The sequence below is a fragment of the Falco cherrug genome, chromosome 13 (genome assembly GCF_023634085.1).
Source record: "Falco cherrug isolate bFalChe1 chromosome 13, bFalChe1.pri, whole genome shotgun sequence".
Classification (NCBI taxonomy): domain Eukaryota; kingdom Metazoa; phylum Chordata; class Aves; order Falconiformes; family Falconidae; genus Falco; species Falco cherrug.
Window position 1 is genome coordinate 8,275,004 of NC_073709.1, and position 22,849 is coordinate 8,297,852.

A 22,849-nucleotide genomic window follows, 5' to 3' on the forward strand; every position below is an offset into this window, starting at 1 on the left:
GAGTCAGAGCTTCAGTTATTAACAGGCCTGATGCCTCCCACTGAAAGTCATCTGGAATCCTCCCACTGAGTTATATGCATTCCAAGGCACTGCGTTAGACAAGTACACGTAAAAAAATGCAACGGGAATGACTTCAGAGTCCTTGGTCTTCATAGGAAAGAGACCCTCATAAGAGACAGTGATGAAAGAGGTATAGCACTCCCTCCTCTGCAGGTCTCGTAGGGTACAGAAATTGTGAGATTAGTAACAGAAGCTTTTAGTGAACACTGGTAACCAAGCCAGTGACAAATCCTGAGGATCCCCAGAGCTGTCATCTCCTCAGCCAAACTCCTGCTCACCTACGTGTTGCTGGAAAGTTCACCCAACTCTAGGGATCCTACCCCTCTTCCTGGGCCACACGACACCTGGGAGAACATGCTGGGAAGTGCACAATTCCTGGACTGCTCCACCTTCCCTTTTGTTACTTTGCCACCTTGCTGGGCAAGGCGTGCCTCCCTCTTACCCTGTAATGATGAAATCACCTTTACCTCAAGTCAGGTTAAAGTGCAGAGGCGTACAAGAAGCCTGTATTTACAACATCCAAAATAAACAACAGTTACAGTGTTCTAGGAAAAACCCAGGCGACAACACTAAAAGAGAAAAAAATAATTGACATTACTCTTAAATCTGAAATGCTTCTCTCCTAATATGCAGCTAACCTGCTGCAGATGCTTTCCTGGGATTGTTTTTCTATATAGCATTCATGTCAGCTTGCATTCAACGAAGAACTTCTTGGCAGAAGACATTAGCTTTTATCACTACTCATCTTTTATAGGCCCTGCTGACAGTTTGGGAAAAATTTAATTTTTCCCTTGAAAACAACCATCACAAAAGAGACGCAGCTTTCCTCCCAGGTCTCTTCTCCAAGGACACAATATCAGGGACCTAACAAAGCATGTAAGCAGACATGATACCGCCATAGGTTATGGAGCACCCTACTAGATATTTGAGCATGCGTGTGGATTTTTAATATTTTTTTAATTTACAATGGTTTGGTCAGGAGGTAAATTCCAGGCGTTGCGGGGCTTTCTTACTATGCACTTACATCAGTTATTTCATGGATTTTCTCTTCTATGCGAGGGCTCATTCCTAAAAGTGCATATTAATTGGCAGAAAGAATGAGCACTGGTTTTGACAGTAAGCAATTACACAAAAAGTATAAAGAAAAGCAAAAACAATTAAGCTAAATCAGTTTAGTAAGTTGTGCACTGATCTGAGTGATGCTAACAGCTTCATACGGTGTCATCAAAAAAGAAATAAAGCAGACCCAAGGAAATACAGATCTAACACAAGGAGTCACAGGTTATTTACCTACCAGCTCAATTTTGAGGTGGTTGTGCTGTGGTTTAAAACAAAGATTGTCTCCAGAAGTTATTGTTCCTTCCAGAGGGAGACTATTCCCCTAACTTGAGAGGGTTCAGTTTGAGAAATATCCCCATGGTGACTCCCCAGCCTGGGCCACAGGCTGTTTCAGCGGGTAGAAGAGGTGCACCTCTGCACTCAGTGGCAGCGTTGCTGTGGGCATCACACCCACCCACCCTGAGCAGCAGCAGCAGCAGCAGCAGCAGCAGCAGCAGCACTTTGCTCCCACTGCAGGGCAATGGATGGGCTAGGCAGAGTTTTATTGATGCTTAGCAATATTAACACCGTGGTTGGATCTCATGCTTAGTGTAACTCACAGCTAGCTGAAACAGTCCAGATGACCTTCAGAATTAGCCAAATGTTTAAGTTTGTGTCATTCTCCCAAGCTTGCAAATCTGAACAAGGAGGTTTTGGGTGTATTGCGCCATGCAGCAGATTTTTTTGCAGTAGCATCAGAATCCAGAGAGACGAGCAACAGTATTAATAACTTGCAAAGTGAAAGGCTTAAGTAAAAACCATGCAATCCCCAAGCACGCCTTGCAGCTGAAGTCAAGCTATGATCTAGCCCAGTTCCCACTGATGTTAGCAGGACTGTGTCAACCAACATGAGTGTCTTTACAGTGCACAGCCTCCTTCCAGAGGTCAGCTGTGGGACATATGTAGCACCCTTGTGCTTTTACAGATAAAACCCAGCACAATACAAAGATCGCAAGCGATACTGAGGATGACAGCTATATTATTCCACTTGTTTCATGCAGGGACTATGTAGTACTGTCAGTCTGGCACCTTCTGACAGCACCAAACAAAACTTCACAGCCTTTGTATTTCAAGTGCTTTGAAGGAGCTGTTCAGCAGTGAAGTCTTTTCATGTGTAATTAGACTATTCTGGAACTGTAAAGTGAGCATATCGGTAATGGGAGCTTTACCTATCATGATGAAGCATGTATGTTGTAGGAGCAATTGAGGTTAATGTTTAAGAGTGTGCAAAACAAGGGGAAAACATACATGCCTCTCAGTAATAAATGTTCTTTGGAACAGTCCTGGTTAGGAAATTATTTACTACTGACTATCTCATTATTGGATGCTGACACGGTGGGCAAAACCTATTTGCTATGGGCTCCATTAATCCAGGTAACCATGAAGCCAGTGGAGCACCTCTGGGATTGTCCCAGGAGCAGACATGGCTTTCCTGACTGTGAGCTGCGAAAGATGTGAGCTCCCTTTGTGGGAGGGGAGGGCACATGCTTGGAGCATGCAGGGCAGAGCAACCTCAAGGCCACCCTTAGTTTATAGCATGTCAAGCCTCTGGTCAGCACTGCTCCCAGATGGAGACTCGGGTGGTGTGTGCAGACACCTTGCGCTGTACCAAACCATGCCAGAACTGTGTCCGGATTTGTGCTGTGACAGTTTCCCAGGTGTGGCTCTGGGAGCTGTAACCTCCAGCTCTCTAGGCTATGTTCAAACCTCTGGGCAGTTTACACCTTTCTTTCCTTAGTGCAGTCAGTTACATTTTTACCACCACCCATCCCACTTGTATTCCTGCATTAGCTCGGCACTCCTCCAAAATGAGCTGTCAGCCAAAAAAAGCCCAACAGCTTGAGGCTTCAGACCTTGGAATAATTTTCTCTGGTGAGCTTTATTTCTCTCTAAAGGCAGGGAATACTGTGAATTTCTCTAACAGGATTTTGATCTACTTATTTTGGAGATCCTGCAGTACCCTAATACCAGAGCAGCAGCCAGCAAGGCAGAGATGCTCTGCTCTTGAAGCCACATTGCTCTGAAATATCCAGTATGATGCTCAGCTGTCAAAAAAAGGATGTTTTGCTTCTTGAATCACAAGTCCTCATTATACTCTCAAAAAGCTCATGGAAAGATGATCACCATGAGAAAATAAATGAAGCATAAATACCTGAATATCCCCCCACCCCACCCACACATGCACTTATATACACATCTGCACTTGGGGTGGAATACCAAGTACTCACACTTGTTATGATCTAGTTCCAAAGTTTCCAAAATTTCCAGAGTGTTTCATGCAAGTGTTTCAGACAGGACCTTCAGTTATTTTCATGTTGAAATAAATTTCAGAATACATGTGCTAGCTTTTCTAATGTGCATTCAGCGGGTGCTACTCTATAAAGTGAAAAGGGAAATTCACCTAGGCCTTAGGCCAAGGTGAGATGTGTCTCCTTGTTTGTGGCAACAGCAAAAGCAAAATATCTTACACAGAACGGGCAGGGAAACATCTTCTGCTGTGCCATGTCTGCACCATCTATTTAGTGTGACTAAGGGGAAAGTGAAGGGCTTGGATGATATATTTTCCAAAGAGGAAAGCAACCCATGAAGGCAGAACAGTGCAAGATGAATAAATCCAGCCAATTCACACTACAAAGTGCTAGCATGAAACAGCTGCTGTACAAATGGCACTCCTTGCAGAGGAAATAATGAAATACTTTTTGCTAAAATGATGATATCTATTGTTGTGACTCACCACAGTCCCAAGCCTTGCATCACTCGCCTTTCTGTGCTGTTGGACGTGCATCCAGCCACGCATCGCCGCTTCCCTGGCAGAAGAGGTTTCACATCAAAAACCAACTCTGTTGTTGAACTTCCTAGTGCTAGAGGTGTTCTGTGAATAACTCAGCAGCCACCCTTGGCTGGGTACCAGACAAACAGCCTCCCCGCAGTGGCCGGCCCCTCTGCCATTACCCTGCACGGGACCGGGGAGCCCAGCAGGAGGATGAAGGGCCAGCCGGCCTGTGCCACTCGGGGGCTGAAAGCAGACACTAAAGGAAACGGACAGAAAAGAAATAACGGGGAGCTTGGGAAGTCCCAGTGTCCATGGTGCTGGCCTTCTAGAAAGACTCGTGCTACGACTCACAGAAACAGTTTGGAGTGTTTTTCCTCCTGTGTTGGCACTGACATTTTCCCACTGTTAATAAATAGGTTTCTCCTTCCAGTCAGGTCTATGAGCAATTACGATTCGATCCAAGCCCAACACACCTCATTTATAGCACTGTGCCACGCAGACCCTGCGGGGACGGCTCGGCGGTTGGGTTAGGCCCAGACCTTGTCCTTCCGTTTTTGCGGCCAGCGATTCTAATAAAGTTTAGAGGTGAAACAACGACGTGGTATGGCGTTCCCGGGAGGAAAAGAAGGTTTGGGCGGGAAGCTGAGCGGCCAGCAAGAAATACACAAGGCCACGACTGGCAGCGGCCTGCCCGCGGCGCAGCACCCTCCCCTCCCGGGGCCGGAGGCACGGCGGGCAGCCGCCACAGCCAGCCCGGCCTGCCCCGCTCCCCGCCGCGCTGGGGGAGCCGCCGCCTCAGGCGCGCCCCGCTCCCGCCCGCCGCGCCGTTACCGGGGCAGCGCCCGGCGGCGCCCCGTGGCCAAGGCGGCGGCGGGCGGCAATGGCGGGCGCGGCGCCGGGGCGGGGGGCTCCTGCCGCCGCCGGCGGGTTCCCCCGGTCCCGCCGCCCGGCAGGTGAGCGGCCGGCGCTGGGCGCGGCGGGCCGGCGGGAGGGGGCTGCCGCGGGGCGGGCCGGCGGCGAGCGGCCGGGTTGGCAGGGGCGCGGGGCACGGCGGGGCACGGCGGGGCACGGCGGGGCACGGCGGGGCACGGCGGGGCACGGCGGGGCACGGCGGGGCACGGCGGGGCACGGCGGGGCACGGCGGGGCACGGCGCCGCCGGGCTCCCCGCTTCACCGCGCGAGCGGAGCTCCTTCACGGCAGCCATCGGCGCCCCTCCCGCCTGGCTCCCGGCTCGGCGGGGCGCGGGCTGGAATTCACCTCAGGTTGCCGCTCTGCGCGGTCAGACGGGGGAGGCCCGGCGGCCCGAGCGCCCCGTGGGCCGACGCCAGCGCTGCACCATGCTCCCGCTGCAGCAGCTTCCCGGCCGCTAAAGCCGGCCTGCTCTCCAGGCCGCCCTCCTCTGAGCGGCAACCCAACAAACATCGGCCAGCACCGGATTTACCCCTCACCTGGCTTCCCAGGGCCCGCAGCGCTCCAGGCTTCGCGGGAGCCACCGCTCGCCCTGTGCCATGCCCCTGGGTGCCACAGCACCCCACCGCCAGCTGCCCAGGGGCTCCCCTCCACGCCCCGGCCCAGCCTCCCCTCGGCCTGTGCCCACCGTGGCTCCCGCAGCCGGTGCCGGTGCTGGCTGGCCCCGGGGCTGCAGGCTGCGGGCCACGGAGCGCAGCGGTTTGGGTGAGGGCTCACGCGCTGGAAGTCACCAGGCAAACCAAAGGCAGAAGAAGGCACGTGTAACCCCGCCGTAACGTCGGGACTGCCTACAGCCCTCGGGACCGGGCACAGGTTCCCAGAGGGCTGAACCTGGGCCGAGATCACAACGTGGGATCCAAACCTGTTCGTTTCAGACGGGGAGCGCCAGGGGAGCGCCCGTCACTCGGCAATAAGCTATGCCTCAGCCCAAGGCAAAGCATCTATTGAGAGCTGACAGCAAGGAGGGCTCCAAGAGAAAACCCAGCATTATAGGCTATTCATTATACTGCCTTTCAGTTTTAGGAGGATTTTGCTGCATCACTCCTACTAAACATCAGTCACAGCCAAAAATCCAGTGCAGTTATTTGTATAAAGCTGTAAATATAGCGTGGCACTGTTACCATATTCATTTCTTTTATACCAGCGTATAGGCTCATGCTTATCTCTATGGCCAGCATGCAAATGGATTAAATTTAGAAAGTGCTAAGCTATTTTCTTTCGCTAAAGATAAAACACATAAAAAATTTGTTTACTGGTTTGTGAATAGTGATAATTAAAGAGGCATTTTCAACTTGAAATGTTGAAACTGAAAAATGCTGAAAACTTTAAAAAAGGAGTCATAAGTGCTTCCAGCAGCAGTCAGGGCATCGACGGAGTCAGCAAGTGAGAGCACTGGCCGCCAGACCTGCCCCCTCTGTCAGTGTACCTCGACCACAGCTTGGAATGCTTTGTGAGAGAAGAATCTGATCAACATTATTTTCTTAATACTGGGTGTACTGGGAAAAGGATTAATCTGAATTTGAAATGAGTTCATGCTCTCCATGAAAACAATGATACAAGCTGGCAGAGTCAAGGTAGCGATTCTGTTGATGTTTGTCAACAGATAAAATTGTAGCTCAGCAGATGTTACAAGCTTTGGATTTATGAATAGCTTCATGAAGCCCTCACCCGAGCACAACTGTCTCAAAGCCATGTTAACAATCCTTCATTTTCCATTAAACTGTTAGAGGTTAAGTGATAAAAACTCCATGAAGTATGTACTGTTGGTAGTATTTACTTAATGAAAATTTGCAAGGTTTTCTACAGAAGCATGTTTTGCTTGCTTGTAATTTTACCTGACTCTGGGGTAGGGTTTTCTATCCCACCTGTCTTTGATTCTGTTTCTGTGGAAGCTTCTATTAAAACTTAATCCAGTCACTTTAAAGAAATACAGCAAAGAAATATTGACTGTCACGGTTAAAATGTTATGGTTATTTTCGTGTAAATTGTTGGTTTTTAATGCTTTGAAGCAAAGACTTTAGACTGGGTAGGATCTCGCTGGTGGTTAAATTGCAATAACCACCAAACTAAAAAAAAGCCTAAAAAAAAAAATCAGAATTGAGGCATATGCAAAGCTGGTTTACTGTACCACATTTTTCTCAAGAAGCGCGTGTTGCATCATCTGGGGGCACCTTTTTCCAGGCCAGTGCCCCACTGTCCACATCTTTTTTTCCCCAAGGGTTTTACTGCAGGGAAATGCAATCGACTCTTATGTACAATGGCACAGCAGGAAGTTCATGCAACAGCTACCAGAGAAAAGAAGGTGCTTGGGTACTGATAAGGTGATGCTAGTATCAGTTTTATATTTCAGCAGGTGCAGAGGGCACTGTGACTTCTTTTCCTTTTGAAGTACTAAAGTGACGGATGATAACCTCCCCCTAGGCTTCCAAGTAATTGTAGATTATAAAGGTTCCTTGAATGGAAAGCAGTTACTGTACAGTTTCTTCAGTTAATTTTCACTCAGAATGAAACTTCTTCAGAACAGTTTGAAGACTAGAACACTTTTTCAAGGTGCTGCATGTGTTTATGTAGTCTATATGTATGCTGTATATACTAAATGAGATAAATTCATTCAAAGCTTAATGCTCTGCCAAGTTAAAGTGGATATTTTCATGCCTTGAACATAGTTTGATTCCTGTTCTTACTGGCATGTAATTATAATCTCATCTCTGAGTTTACATGTTTTCTTGTCTCCCCATGCAGAAATCACTTCCTCAAAAGAAGCCATTTTTTCTTATTCCAAGATGTTGCCGGTAGATAACAGACTTCTAAACTTACAGATCTACAAACTTCTTCAGTGCATCCACCAGAAAGACAAGAAGCAAATAAAAAAGCTGGTCCAGAACGGATTCCCAAATCTCATTAATTTCACAGAGCCTGTGGAAGGATATAGCGCCCTTCATCTGGCCTGCATTAAAAATGACACTGACATGTGTGGCTTCTTGCTGGAACAGGGAGCTCATCCAGATGTCCAGGACAAAATGGGACATACTCCAGCAATGAAGGCAGCTGAGCTAGGCCATGAATTGGTTTTGGATTTATTGGGAAAAGCTAAAGCGGACATGGCTGCTGTGGATAACGAAGGGAAAGGTAAATAAAAAGGAACTTTATCAGACCAGAAATACCATAAAATGACCCCTTAATGTGTTACACACTTGCTACATATGTTGCGTCCCAGCTGTAGAGAGGAACTGTCGTGGAGGGCAATCCTTACAGCTCAATGGAAGCTGTTGGCCACAAGAGCTTGGGTGAAAAGGAAAATAATTGTCCCTAAACAGTCTAGACATTTAAATAAAAGGTCTATCCAGTACATTGTTGAAAGATAACTTGCGATTGAGAATCAGGTTCCTCCCATGACCTGTCACATTATAAATTCAGGTTAACTCCCCAAGTTCAAAGGCACTAAGCTAGAAGGGGTTTTTTGCATCCCTATACCCTAAGAGAAGTGAATGGGTCTCTGTTGAAGGAGTTGGTCCGTTCAGCTGTGAAGCTTACATGCTAAGTAACCTTTCCAACATTTTAGTATTGCACCATAATCCCTGCTGGTTTTCTCTGCAGGTGTTTTGTTTTACTGCATTTTACCTACAAGACAGCACTACCGCTGCATGCAGCTTGCCCTGGATTATGGCGCAGATGTTAACAACTGTACTACTGATGGGAAGCCTGTATTTCTACAAGCCTGTGAGCAAGCTGATGATATTAAAGAAATATGTCTGAATTTCTTGGAAAGAGGAGCAAATCCCAATGCAAGAAACCCAGTATGGATATTTCTGTAACTAAGAACGTATAAACTGGAGTATAGGAGAGTTACCAGCTGGCTAGAGTATATGACCTTAAATCCTCACGTTAAAATAATAAAGCACTGCAAGTGCTTAACTCTGTGGCCACACCTATCCCCTTCTTTTGTACCATCCTTTTTTGCAGGGGCAAGAATTTAAGTCTTTTGCTTAAATCACATATCCTGATTTAGATTTTTGTAGATTAGAGTGCAAATATTTTACAAAAACAAAATTTAACTGGGCCAGCTCTTAGAAGTTTCAGTGCACTGTACATCAGTGGAGCAGTGCTGATTTGTACTTTGCCTCATATGCCCTAAGGTTTTCAGAGTTGAAATAATACTCACTACAAGGTGAGTCCACCATGCAAAACCTGATGGGGAATCAAGGCAGGGATGAGGCATAAGAAACTCTTTTCTATGTCTTAGTCATTTATTTCTTTACTTCCTTAATTTAACAAAGACTTAGAGGACTGAAGCTCCATGCTGTTGATCAAGTCAAGGAGCTCAGGCTTTCCCTTAAAGCTGCCTCTGGCTTTTGCTTTGGTCTTAGTTTTGCAGTATCCTCCCTAGCTTGTAGCTACAGCAAACCCAGTGTTTGAACATCCCTATCCCATCCTCTTATGCACATCTCCACTTCAGGCACTCAGTCTACCTGCAGTATGAGAAAACTGCATTTTTCTGGTCACGTAACAGGAATGGTTTTGCTAGGCCCAGAGAAAGATATTGGGGAAGGATGTATGGTTCGGTGGAACAATATCCATAGCTCATTGGTCTTTACCTCTCTGTAGAGTGGCAAGACAGGTATTCTAAGTGTTGCTGTGGGCCAACCTGTTAATAGCAGGCAATCCCTGATCCAAGATGCACTCTGTTCTTGGGAAGGTCACCAGATCTACCAGTCAGCCATTACAAAGAAAATAGGCACTGCTAATCAGTAGTATCTAGAAAAAGACATAGCATTAATGTATTAGAATGTGACCTTTTCCTCACAGAACAATAGTGAAATTCCCCAGCTGCTCTGCTTTCCCCATAGCACTCCTCCAGCCATAGCTCCTTATGCTGTTTCATGATAGAGGTGGTTTTTTTGTTAAATTTTGTAAACATGCATGAGAGCATGCACACAGAATAAAGGATTCCTTCACTAAGGAATTGGTTTTCATGGGGACTGTTCAAGGGACTCAAGCTGCTAATGTACTTGAGTCACTAGGATTTGGCTACCCATAATTTAGGAGCATTATGACTAGATTCTTAAAGTTTACCTACAGGTATCTTTGAAAATATTAAGACTTGCCTCCTTTTTTTTGGTAGTACCTGAAAGAAGACCTTCAGTTTTATGCCACCTTGCAACAATCAGAACATATTGTTCCAACCTGAATTAGCATACAAAACGAATTCTGAGTTGTTTCCTTGCTGCCTTGCAGGCTACGGGTCGTACAGCCTTAATGGAAGCCGCAAGAGAGGGTGTTCTTGAGCTGGTGCGTGGTCTACTTGAGAGAGGCGTCGATGTTAATCTATTTGACCTCGAAAGACACAGTGCTGCACATTTCGCAGCCAAAGGAGGCTTTTTTGAGGTATCTTCATTTGTGATGTTAAAGCATTGCTGCAAAGCTAAACCTGGGGTGGCTTTTTGTTTGCTTTTTTGGGGTTGGATGGTGGGTTTTGGGTGGTTTTTTGAGAGCAGTACCTCAGCTGATCAGCATAATAATCAGCAATTAAGAGCCGCTTCTTTTTAAGTATCAAAGGGAATCCAGCAGTGATAGAATTTCTCTCATAATTGCAGAGCCTTTTTTGCCAAGGTACCTCTGAGTGTGTGTGCTAGTGTGACTGGTGCGAAGAGCTCTCCATTGGAGAGCTTGTTTCTCTCAATGTGTAGCATGTCACAGCTGTGTAACTTGGGTGAAACATTACCGTTATAACAAGGGCAGATGCAAGCAGTTACAGGTAGGCACTTTCTTCCTGCTCCCCTGTATCATCTTTAAAGTACATAAAATTATGCAGTTTTGATTGTGCATGCAATGTCAGAATTTCTTTACGACAGTGGCCTGCAGCATACTGGCAGGAATGAAGATTGTCCTTGGTGTCTACAACTGAACAAAGTTTCTGTGTCCTATGTTAAGTAAGCATAGTACTATAGAAAACATGAACGGTATGTGTGCATCCATCAGCTGGGCATGGGAGAGAACTTCACAAGACAAGCTGGGAGTATATGATATCACATTTATTTGTAAATCATTCTCACACTTGCCCCTCTTAAGAAACAGAGAAGATTTTTGTTTTTCTGTCAAACTGTCTTTGTTTTTCTAGATTCTTAGAATTATTTCAGCTTATAACGGAGACTTGGGCCTGATTGCTATGAATGGTAACACGCCGCTTCATTATGCTGCAGAGGGAGGATTTGCAGATTGCTGCAAGTTTATAGGACAAAGAGGTACATTAAAAACAAGTTACTTTGCAACTATCATATCTATTCTATTTCTGTGCTAAAGGAAAGATCTTATTTGGGTATCTATGAAGGATTTGACTCACGGGTATCGTGTGGCAAACGTAAATCTCATTAGGAAGTGCCTTAACATAGGCTATTATGAGTTATTTCTATTCATGTGGCTGAGATAAAATATTTCTCAAAGAAAGCAGCAGAAACATCATGGGTTTGTATAATTTGGAATTGGACTGTATTAAGTGGTTCTGGTTTGAATTGGTTTTAGACATATTGCATTGAAGCTTCCAACAAAAAATTAATTTTTGGTTTGCTGATCCCTTAAAAAAAGGATCTCTGTGTCGTCATGGGGAAAACTTCATGCCCGTGGGTATTGAAACATACTCCAAAGCTGCTGCGATCATTTTCTGACTTAATCAAATGATCATAGCCCTTCAAGCTTGGATTCAAGGGGACCATGCAAAATCTAGCCTTTTGTTCTTGTGACTGAAACATTTAACTAGTGATCCATTGCCAAATGGCAAGGTTGGGATATAGAACATTGAGCTGTATTTTAATCTTAGCTTGTTTCTTCTTTACATTTTTACTTAATGGTGGGAAAGGTTAAGTTTCCACTGAACTTCTGCCTTTCTATACATATTCATGAGTGGATAGATAAACAGAGCATGGGTTGCCCAATGAATCTCCCTTTGGGGAGCAAACATGAATGCGTGGCTGACCTTCCAGTTGGGGATCGATGATGTGATTCCATTTACTATCACAGTTTATAGTTAAGGCAGAGTAAAATTGTAGACCTGTGGCAGTTAGTTGCACGTATGTTACAAGTCTCTAATATTACATAATTAGGAATGCCACTGCAGTATCAGAGAAACTGTGTCCATCTTTTTAGGCTGTGATCCTACATGGACAAACTTGTTAAAAAAGACTCCAAGAGCCGTTGCCAAGGAAGGTGGTTTTAAAGCAGCAGCAGCAGCATTGCGTAAAATTGAAAAATCCTTTATAAAACAGTCCAAGCCTGGGGCTGAGGAGGACAACCCCCGCTGGGCACTGAGGCTGTATGACTGGTCCTTAGAGCACCAGGCTGCCCTCCGCAAGGCATTTGAGGCTGTTGACCAAGGAGATGGGACAGTAGCTAAAGATGATTTTGTATCAGTTATTCAGAAGCAGTGTGCCTTTGTGGACGTTGAACAAATACAAACTATTGCTGAAATGCATGAAGGATCTTACCCCGAGGGAATTAACACCGAAGAATTTTTTAAAGGTTCTAAATACTTGCAGAAAAGTTGTCTTATAACAGCCTTTGGACCCAAAGGGAAGAAGGGGAAGAAAAGGAAAAAACGAAGACAAAAAAGAGGAATCTCCATCCCCGTGCCAATTTGTGTTATTCCAAAGAGTGCATGTCAGCGTAGGGACGATGGCTTCCCTGCGTACATGATTGAGGCTACTCAGTACACTGCTGATAGCTACCATTTTAACCGAGACCACCCATCTGCCCATCCTGTGCATGATGACCGTGCCTGGTATATGGATGAGCCAAGGAAAATGTACATGAATATTAACTACCTTGTCAGAGCAGGAGATGTTCTGTCTCTACAGAAAGCATTTGAGGAGGGTGTGGAAGTAGACGTAAAAGATAAATATTACAAAACACCTTTGATGACTGCATGTGCAAGTGGGAACATGGATGTTGTGCAGTATCTTCTGGAAAAGGGGTAAGATCATTTCAGAGATTTTTTTCAGTTTGGTACTCTGAAAAAGCTTTCAAAAGCATAAATTTCCAGTTAAAAGCTGGATGCAACAGACTATGGTTTGGTTTTGTATTTACATAACATGTAATATTAAGGTTAGTTCCATAAGAGTTAATAAGACCCCATAAGATTTTAATATTACTTCCTGAGTTGCAGAGGGTTAGTTTATGATTTTTCACATTTTAGGAACAATGAAATAGAAACATGCAAGAGGTAAGTTCCCCTGTCTGAAATTTGTGGTGTCTGGGCTGTTGACACTTTAGTCAGTGTGTCTACAAATCCAGCCTGTTGGAAATGCAGTTAGTTCATACCCATGTCTCCCGTAGTGCATCCTCAAAACAGAACCCTCAAAATCTGATGAATGATTTTGGGGAAATCTGGCTTAAGTGACTTTTTCTGAAATCATCAAGGCAATCCTGGACTTCCCTGTTCCACATACCAGGGCCTTTGCACACAAATATCTTAAGGGGTTAAGCCTTATAATCACTTTCCTCTGCAGCCTCAGCAGGCTGAGGCAGCAGCACTTACACCAGAATCATGTGCTGCTATTTAGTTTGCTCCTCACTTTAGAAGTGTTTCAGCAATTTTGTAGCCTACAGACACACCTGTGAAAAATTTCAATGACAGCTTAAAAATGAAAGCAGTTTAAGAAAGATTCAGTCATACTTGTGGAATACCATAATCTTGCCTTTTTTACTGTCAGACTACTGCAGTCCTGTACAGTCATTCACATCAACTCTTAAATGAACATTGTTCAAAGATGTTTGCATTAGCTTTGTTCTCTACCTATACCTAGAATTCATTTTAAGTCATTACTCAGGGTAAGTGGCTGTAGTTGTTGCTCGGGTTCCTGCGAAGACTTAACGGTACATGGATCTTTGCACACCCTGTTAATTGCACTGACGTTCCTGGACCATATACAAAGTTGTGTAAATGTGTATATTCGGGTCTTCCAGAGATAAATATGCAAGAGTTAGCAAATTTATCTAGCAGATTAGTCTCCACTGCTTTTGTCAAGCTTCATTAGACAGCACTGGAGTCACGTCATCATATTTAACACTTAGACCTAGAAAAGTAATAACTTAGTTTAAAAAAATAGTACCTATTGAGATTTTAAACTGACAGAGATCAGAAAATAGAAAGTTATCAGTACAGCGTTTAGCTTTGCATCTTTCGGCAGCATGGACTTTCAGATGCTTTCAGTTTGGCATGAGAGTTCAAATACTTTTTATAGTACAACCTTTTCAATACAGTATCACAAACCTATATTGAGTAGAAAACAAAACATTGGATTTACCCTGAGCTATAGAAAATGCTGAGGTTTAAACATAAACTGATGGTATCTACTTTCTATCTTGTCCCCAAGAGACTCAGAAGTAAATTAAATTTGGGCTAAATGCAAATTCAATGCTTTATCAGGAGAAAATGCTGAAAAACTTTTTAAGTCTGTGCTACGTTGTCCCTGTTCCCTTCGACTGGTTTGTTTCTGATAGAACAAAGTTAGCAAAAAGGGTTCAGGGACAGACAGAGTATCAGTACAGGCACAGAGGTTGGGTTGTGAAAGTGGAATAACTGGAACTGCTTATTTTAATGAGAAATATAAAGGAAATGAAAACTGCATACAAATAAACCATAATGGCTGAGCAACTGAAAGATAACAAAGGTAAAACCAGTAGGTCAGGGGAATTTACTGTAGTAACATCTCACCAAAGGTAGAATTCTGAAAAAAAAAGATTAAAAATTTAAAAGAGGAAAAGAGCAAATAAATCTGTTCTTTTGATCTAGAGTTAAATTATTAACAATCTGACCTGAAAAGCAAAAAGCTATCCCTGGAAACAGCTTCCTTCATAATTTTTCTTCCTTCTCTCTTTCCTTCCCTGACTTTTTGGAAGATGAGCTCTTTGTCCTTAGAGTATGTGAGACAGTGACCCTAACTCAGTTCAGGACCTCTAGGCTGTCTTTAATACAATGCGACATAATTCACTCTGAGTACTGGGGAACCCCCTCATGAGGGTTTGACCCCTCCCGAACCCGTGCATGGCACAGGTGGGAGATCACAGATCTGGGCATGGACTGTGCTTTCTTCAAAGATACGAGGGAACCATATTTCTTCCCTTTTAACACTGTGAAGGGGCTCTAGTGGCTCTTGTTCCCCAAGCCTTGCTTTTGCATGACCCCAGCCAAAATGCTCCCAAGGCAACCAGTTGCTAAAGGGCTGATAATGCTTTTCCCCTCAGCTTTGTCCAAAGGCAGCATATTGCAAGCATCTCTTCCAAACTAGCCCTTGCATCCTCCATAGCATGCCACTTTTTAACCTGGGAGCAGAAACAGATCTAGTTTAGCGACACAGTGGCTGAAAGTTTTAAATCCTCAGCTTTTTGAGACAGAGCTGCTCTGACTCATTTGTCAATTGGCCAGTAGTCAATTCTGCCACATGTTTTTAAGCACCTGTTCTTGGCCCAGAAGCATTCTTTTTTTGAATTCCTTAATCTGCTTTTTGCCATTCTCAGTGAAGCTGGAGCACAAACGTTAGCAGTGTTTTATAGGACTAAGCTGTTTGAATGCCTGTTTTATTACGTACCTTTGAAAACCTCCATGTAGAGGACACTGTGTTAGCTTACAGAGGGATATGATCACCACCCAGGCACACTTACAATCAATATTTCATGATAAGCTATGTGTCATTCACTAAAATGGGTTCAGAGTAGCAGTAGCAATATGAAAATATCTATATCGAATATGCCATTGCAGTGGGCAGCGAACACTGATTGTACTTGGAGCTGCAGACGTTATTGTATCTAGTAGCTAGCTTCATCTGCCACAACTTCTGTTACTCTTGTAGGGCTGATATAAATGCAACAGACAATTTCATGTGGACTCCCCTCCATCACGCCTGCTATAACGGACACCTAGATACTGCTGAACTGCTAGTAAAGGCTGGAGCAGCAGTGGATGCACCTGCAATAGGCAATGCGACCCCGCTAATGAGAGCCATTGAGATCTGCAGATTGGATATAGTCTATTTTTTAATCAGTGCAGGTGCTAACATCCAGACTACAAACAGCAATGGTAAATATCAGCATCTCCAAAAAGGCCTGTTTCCTTATGTGTATACATATTTTATTTTTAAAAACCCACAAACACCTTGGAACACTTCGAGAAGTGTTCTGAATTTGTGATTGCTATCAGGATCAGGATGAAGGTAAGAGTTATGTTCAATCAGTTTTCTACATGTGGAATCACTATTGTAAGTATTCAACTTTCTTGGGGTTTATGCATCTAGAAAATAAAGTAACATGCTTAATTACGTGGGTAGGATGACTGTTGCTCCTCACAAGATATAGACAGTTATAAGTGGCTTTAATGGAAACAACTATCTAGTTATTAATATTATTTGATGAAAAATTAGATTTTTGTTGTGGCCAGTGTATACTCTGTCACCCATTTACATCACTTATTTTTATACATAGGCAGCTCTGGTTAGAAAAAATTCTTGCTGCTTCACGTGTAAACATTACTCCCTAAGAAAAAAAACACTGAACAGAAAATGAAATCTGAACTGTTACTGAAGTGTTACCTCCCCACAGCAGATCCCTCATTCAGTATTATATCCTCTGTTTTCAGAGTAATTTAAACAGTTAACATCTATCACATGTTAAGCTCTTGCTCTGACATAGCAAGCAACATTGCTACACAATGAGACTTTCCTTACCCAAATGCCTAGTAGGTGAAACCCTGTGTGTAGGAGGGATGTGTAGTCCTTATTTCTGTTAGCATGTGAAATTCTAGTTCACACTGCAGTTTAGTTTTGCAACTACTTTACAGCCACAGGGTCTCATCTCATAAGATCCAGGAGAGTTTTTCCTTTATTAAGCACTGAAGGTGTTCAGCCCCATTTAAATGGCTTTCCCTTGACTCCTTGCCAGCCACAGACCAAATATTGGGAGAGGTAGATACCTACGGTAACTTGGCCTATATTCCTAACCTTGTGCTGTGCTAGCCATCTCCTAGTGCTAAGTGCTCTCAGACCTCAAAGATCAAAATTACAACCTGCAGGACCAGCATATTAAGCTTCAAATGTCAGAGCATTAAGAGCAAAGCAACCACTCCAAGAATTCCTGCAATATTTGGTTTCAAGGCTCATTTCTGCATGGCCTTGTTCTGCAAGCAGTGCTGGTGACTACCAGTCCTACGCCTATGTCAAACATGTTGCTGGCACATGAGTGGTTAATAAATAGAGGCCTAATTCAATTCATGTCATTATCCAGTTGCAATAACAAGTGTCAAATGTCGTGTCATTTTCATGGCTTATACAGGTATTCATTTTTTTTTAAATACAGGAAAAAATGCTCTTGATATTGCTAAAGTATTTGCAGATTCTAGTATAACTGACCTGCTCCAAAATAAACTGGAAAATTTGCCGCAAGTACCAGGAAAAAAAGCAGCAGAGAAAGAAAAAAGTGTGAAGCCAAAGTCACCTTTTGCACTGATGCCTGTAGAGGTACAAGCTGTGAAAAAAGAGGTATGAGACACGATAATGAAGGAGTGACTTGCTAGTAGTTAGTGGAGTGCTGCTTCCTTTCATTTATTCGCTATCCCTGTCTCTCTAAAGCTCTAAATCAGGCAGTTTTGTTAGAGTATTTTCAGAAGCCAGTACTTGTTCTTCCCAGTACTAGTACTTGTTCATTGGTTGAAATTTTGACTTGTTAATTATATGAATTTCATGGATTCCCCAGTCCCACTTAAGAATTATGTCCTATATCACTGACAGGACAGAGAAAAATATTTCCTTTTCTTTTCCTATTCCTCCCAAAGTTTATGATTATCCAGCTCTGTTGTGGTAAATACTGAACAACTGGTAACTAATTTCTTAAGGGGAACACCTGTTTCTTCACAGGATAAGCCCAAGGCCTTTCAAATTAGTAGAAACATCTTTCTATTCTGCTAATCAGACTCACCAAGGTGATGGTGCTATCAGGCTTGCTGACTTCTCATTTCCCATCTTGTCTCATATCCTTCCTTTCCTACTGTTGACCCGAGTCCTGCTTCTAAAATCCCACACTAATCTTTGGCTGTTGTACTTCTGAATGCTTTTCCTGCACCCCCTGGAGCCTTGAATACCTTACCATTGCCCCAGTTCCCAAGCTGACATCAGCCTCTGTGACTGCATCCTGGTTGTCTTAACATGGGTGAGATACTCCTGATTTACCAGTGGTACTTTTTAGCCACACACAAAATGCTGTTTAGAGAGAAAATGCAATTGTATCTCCATTGCTAGAAGTGTCCTTCAGCAGTCCTGCCCTGGATGGTATAGTAAATATATCCCAGTAGCCAAGTGTTGGTTTTTCCCCTTTCAAAAATGTTTTGAATGTCAGGGATAGTATAGGACTTTCATAGGCAGGAGGGTGACAACCTTAGGTGCTTATTTATTCATCACCCGGCACAGGATGGGCTCACCAGCAGTACTTAGTGATAGTCCTGTGAGACTTAATGAGCAGTTAATGTTTTAGTGTCCAAGAAGGAGAGTCATCCTCTACTTTTTAAAAGACTTCCCCTCACAATTTTTGGTTATTAAAAAAAAAAATAAATATCAGCTTTAAGAGAAAAAGATTCTGAATGGATTAAGAAAAATACACCCACAGCAGATAGACAGCAAAAGGAGTATCAGAAGATGCAGGATATGTGCCCTGCTTCCAAACATGCTGTATTTGTGTAACTGATAACTTCTCTTTCAGCCTTCACAGGTATCTCTGCCAGTTGTAGAAAAGTCCATTCTTGAAAAGTCAACACATTCCCTTAAGGACAGTGTTATGTATCCGAAGTCTTTGATAACCAGTAGTGCTACCAAGGAAGATTACATCGCATTCAAACCCAGAAAAGTACGTACAATAGCAAAACATGAGCACAGTTGCACGTTAAAGGCAGACCTTGCTGTAAATCAAAACTCAGAACAGTCCGATGAGATGACTTCACAATTCAGCTAGCTTATAGATGATATGGCACAGGCTAGAGAGAGTGCCACAAAAGACCAGTACACTAAAAAAGTTCATATATATGTGTATATGTATTATATATACACATATATATTTATATAAAACAAGTCATTGTGGAAATCAAGGTCTTACCAGGTTTTAAAATAGTATTAAAGTGGACCTGCAGTAAAATACAAGTGCAACTACTTTCATGGTACAGATTTTCCTGCACTTAAATGATAGGAGTCCTTGTGCATGGGACCAACACCAACTTCTAACTTGCCTTCTCAATTATTTATCACATGATTACTTATGTCGGTGACAGTTACTGAACGAAATGAATCACAGTACACTAAATATTTACTTCCTAAAGTTAGAGTACTAGAAATATAATTTCTGCATCAGGGACTTGTTAATACTCATTCACAAATAACCAAGAAACAGAAAGAGATAATCACAGAGAAGTAATTTTTAGAGTATTTTTTTCTCCTTAAAAAGGAAAAGAATACCATTGTTGACTGAGGAGTTTTGTTTGGCGTTTGTTTACCATTTCCCTAACCCTGACTTGTGGTCTCAGGGGAATAAGGCGTCATTGTCAGCGACTCTAACAGCTAATTACTATTTTCAACTCTGAGGATCTTGGGCCTGAGTCAGTCCTTCTAAACAATTAGCTTTGGATCATCTTTGTCACATTATCCCTAATCTGAGCCCACAGCGTTACAGACTGGAAGTAACAACAAGAGAGTGCCCTGCTTATACATACACAGATTGTTGTGTATCTTCTGCTGGGAGGCCACGCTAGTTTTCTTCTACATCTCAGGATGGAAAGGAGTGCTCTAAAATGGCTCCGTTTTGCTGACAGTATCTTCTTAATGCTTCAGTTACAGAAGTCACGTCCAAATTAACTACAAATAGCTTTGTTTTGTAGATTTGGGCCCCTGATGCCGCAACAGAAGAGCTAGCAAGAAAGCAAGAATTGCTCCATGAACGCTTTGCTCTCAGTGGCCACTCAGAAAGCCTCATGACCCCCTTTAATAGGAAAGTTATGGAATAAGCACACCAGTTGGAAGAACTACTTCAACACATACTCTGCAGTGACAAAGTTCTAAAAGGCTGCACCCTTTGTAAGGAAGGAATCATGCAGTGCTCAGTAAATGTATCTCAGTTATGAATAAAAAAATTGTAACAAGTTTTTCCTCTGTAAATTATGTTGATTACACACAATCTTTTACTAAGGGCTTAGTCTGGAAAAAAGTTTATCCTCATGTGATTCTGTCTTGGAGCTGGCTCAGCATACTTCATGGAATGGCCACTGTCATCACACATGCATGCCTTTTGTAAAGGTATGGCTTTGTGAGCTATTTTCCATTGCAACATAAAACTTCTTCCCGGAAGATAAGCTACTCTTTCTACTAAAAGGGTATTAAATACGAAGATGGCATTCAGTAATTAAGACAGCAATGTTCTTGGTTGTCTATAGAGGCAACAGAAAGGACAGAATTTACAACCAGGACAACTATCATATTCTCCCATACACTTGCAAGAGCGAACAAACCTTTCTTCTCACTCAGTGAGAACATATTCCCCAGCTGCAGCGTTGCAAAGCTGTTATCTAGCCCTTTAGATATTTTTGGAAAACTTGAAAAACATTTAGAGATTTTTGTGAATGTGGGTTCTTGTATTAACATCTCCATCCACAGCTAGTCCAAGTCAGTGCTTGCCCCCCCCAACAGTGAAGCCAACAGTTATTGTCCCTGCATTTTAATGAGTTCTTTGGTTGGGAAGGAATTGGTGTCTTAGATGTGAACTGACCAGGCTGCGGTAATTTACTATGAAGAATAGGTACTCAAAGTTCATTTTAGGAAGTGTGTAATGTTAAGATTCATGTGATAGGACCAGGCCAAAACAGCATGAGTTGAATGCTGATGGGTATGTCTGCAAAATAGTTGGCAGCACAAAAGTAAGCCCAGTTTGGAGCTTCGAAAAGGCAGCAACAGGTGATAAATTTGGGGTAAGCAGAGGCTGGATGTACTGGGAATGTTTAGCTTAGGGAGGAAGTAAGTGGGAGGGGATGCCATGAAAAAAAAATACCTAAAGAAGCATAAAGTGTGGAGAAGTAAACTGAAGCCTCCTATCTATTCCTTCATGGGATACAAGAACATTCAGACTACAGAGAAAAAAAAAAAAAAAGAAAGGAAAGCAGCACACATTAAATACTGTACAATGCATAAATAGCCTGTGGAATGCTCTAGCCCAATTATCCTTGGAAACCTGAGAAAATATTTACATAGATTGTGAGAAGAGTCTAGGTAGTTAATACATAAGAGATGAAAATCCCTTGTGTTTCAGGACCTCAGCAAATTACTATAGGGATATGATAGAGAAGGTTTTCTAGCATTGCAGTTCACTTCCCGATTGCCCAGTGTGGTGATGCATGTGTCCTTTAGAAGAGAAGATGACACTGGACTAGACAGACATGGTAAATTAAATCAGCTTGATAGTACGCATTCTTCAAATTTATTTTAATATTGTGAGACTCCAAGAGCTCTCTGGCACAAGAGTACAGCTACTTGGAAAGCTCATTTTTAAACGTACTTTTCTTCTTTTTTTACCTGCAAGTCTGGGTTCTTTCCCTCTGGTTCATCATTTCTTGTAATAAGAATTAAGTTTTGCCCTTGTTGATGCATGCGATAGAGCATTTCCATGCCTGGATTTGCCTAGGTATGAAGAGAGCAGAGTGGAAGATTGTTGGGCAAAGCCTGCACGGTCATGTTCTTAAAGACACCACCACTGCCTGCATGACACAGCGTGCAGTGAACCCTTTTTAACTCTGGCTGCGCATCCAAATGTAAATGTGATATTTAGTGATAACCAAGACAAATCCAAAGCAAGTAGATTAATCTAGTGAGCCACTATCTTCAAATACCACTACTGAACATATTGTTTGAATGAATAGGGCTGTACATGAGTATTTTATGGCAAGTTGCTGACATTAAGAAAATATCCTGATATGTCTAGCATTTTTATAGTTCAGTATAACTATATGTATATAAGTCTTTACAGGCAAGTGAGATACCATTTAAAGTTTCAGCTGTCTTGGAATACTTAATATCAGCATATCATCTTTGCCTGTCAGCATAAAACTTCTGCTGGTTGCAGATGATTATAAATAACAAAAATAACAGTATTAAAGTTAGTTGTAGAAGGTACGCAGGCAAGGAGGAGAATGCCTATGAACAATTGTAAAGAAAACTGCGGCTCTAAAAGAAGGAGAGGTGGGGGGGTCAATTTGCTGAACAGTAACCATTGAAATAAAATCAGGCAGCACAATCAGAAACTCCTAACTCATCCTGTAAGGTAAAACTGTGTTTCTGGCAGGATTATGTCATGGAGATTAGCTAGGAGAGTTCTCTGCTGTTAGAGCCAGTTGCTCAGCTCTCCTCTCTGCATGTACTGCAGAAGTACTCCTCACTTAGGTAACCACCGCCCCACCAAGGTACAGGATGTTTTCAGCTGGCTGCGTTCATTAGGGTTACTGTAAGCAAGTGGAAGAGAACTTGAATGCAACAGGAATGAGCTAAGCTGGCCAGCAGAAGGGCCTGTCTCCTGCATCAGTTTGGGACACAGTGTAGAATCAGGCTTGTTGGCAAGTAGCCTCTGAAAAGGTTGTTTGGAAGAGAAAGCACTGAGAGGGGGCTATTTTCTGTTCCCATAGGAAATCCATATGCACACCATCCTCATGCTTTCTTTTCTCAGCCCGAATGGGCTACAGGCCTTCACAGTCTTTACAAGTCCCACAAAAAGTAAGGGGGAAGAGTTGCACATCAGCTGTACACAACATGATGGCAGAATAGAAAGAAGTATTTGTGCTGCTTTGGCCTGCTGGCTTCTCTCTGGCTCCCTGGTCTTCTCCGTAACAGGCTGCCCAAACAGTTGGCAGACTCGTCTTGCAGGCTACGGTCCTGTCTCTCACCCAG

At 43.1% G+C, this 22,849-nt stretch overlaps 1 protein-coding gene across 1 annotated transcript; it reads left to right on the forward strand.

Moving 5' to 3' along the window:
* The first annotated feature begins 7,655 nt into the window (after nucleotides 1-7,655).
* ANKEF1 (ankyrin repeat and EF-hand domain containing 1) lies at nucleotides 7,656-19,926 on the forward strand. The gene is made up of 9 exons (XM_005445652.2): nucleotides 7,656-8,030; nucleotides 8,499-8,698; nucleotides 10,137-10,286; nucleotides 11,020-11,143; nucleotides 12,042-12,864; nucleotides 15,743-15,969; nucleotides 17,241-17,422; nucleotides 18,636-18,779; nucleotides 19,801-19,926. The coding sequence occupies exons 1-9, from the start codon at nucleotides 7,685-7,687 to the stop codon at nucleotides 19,924-19,926; spliced, it is 2,322 nt and encodes a 773-aa protein (XP_005445709.2). The 5' UTR covers nucleotides 7,656-7,684.
* The last annotated feature ends 2,923 nt before the right edge of the window (nucleotides 19,927-22,849 follow it).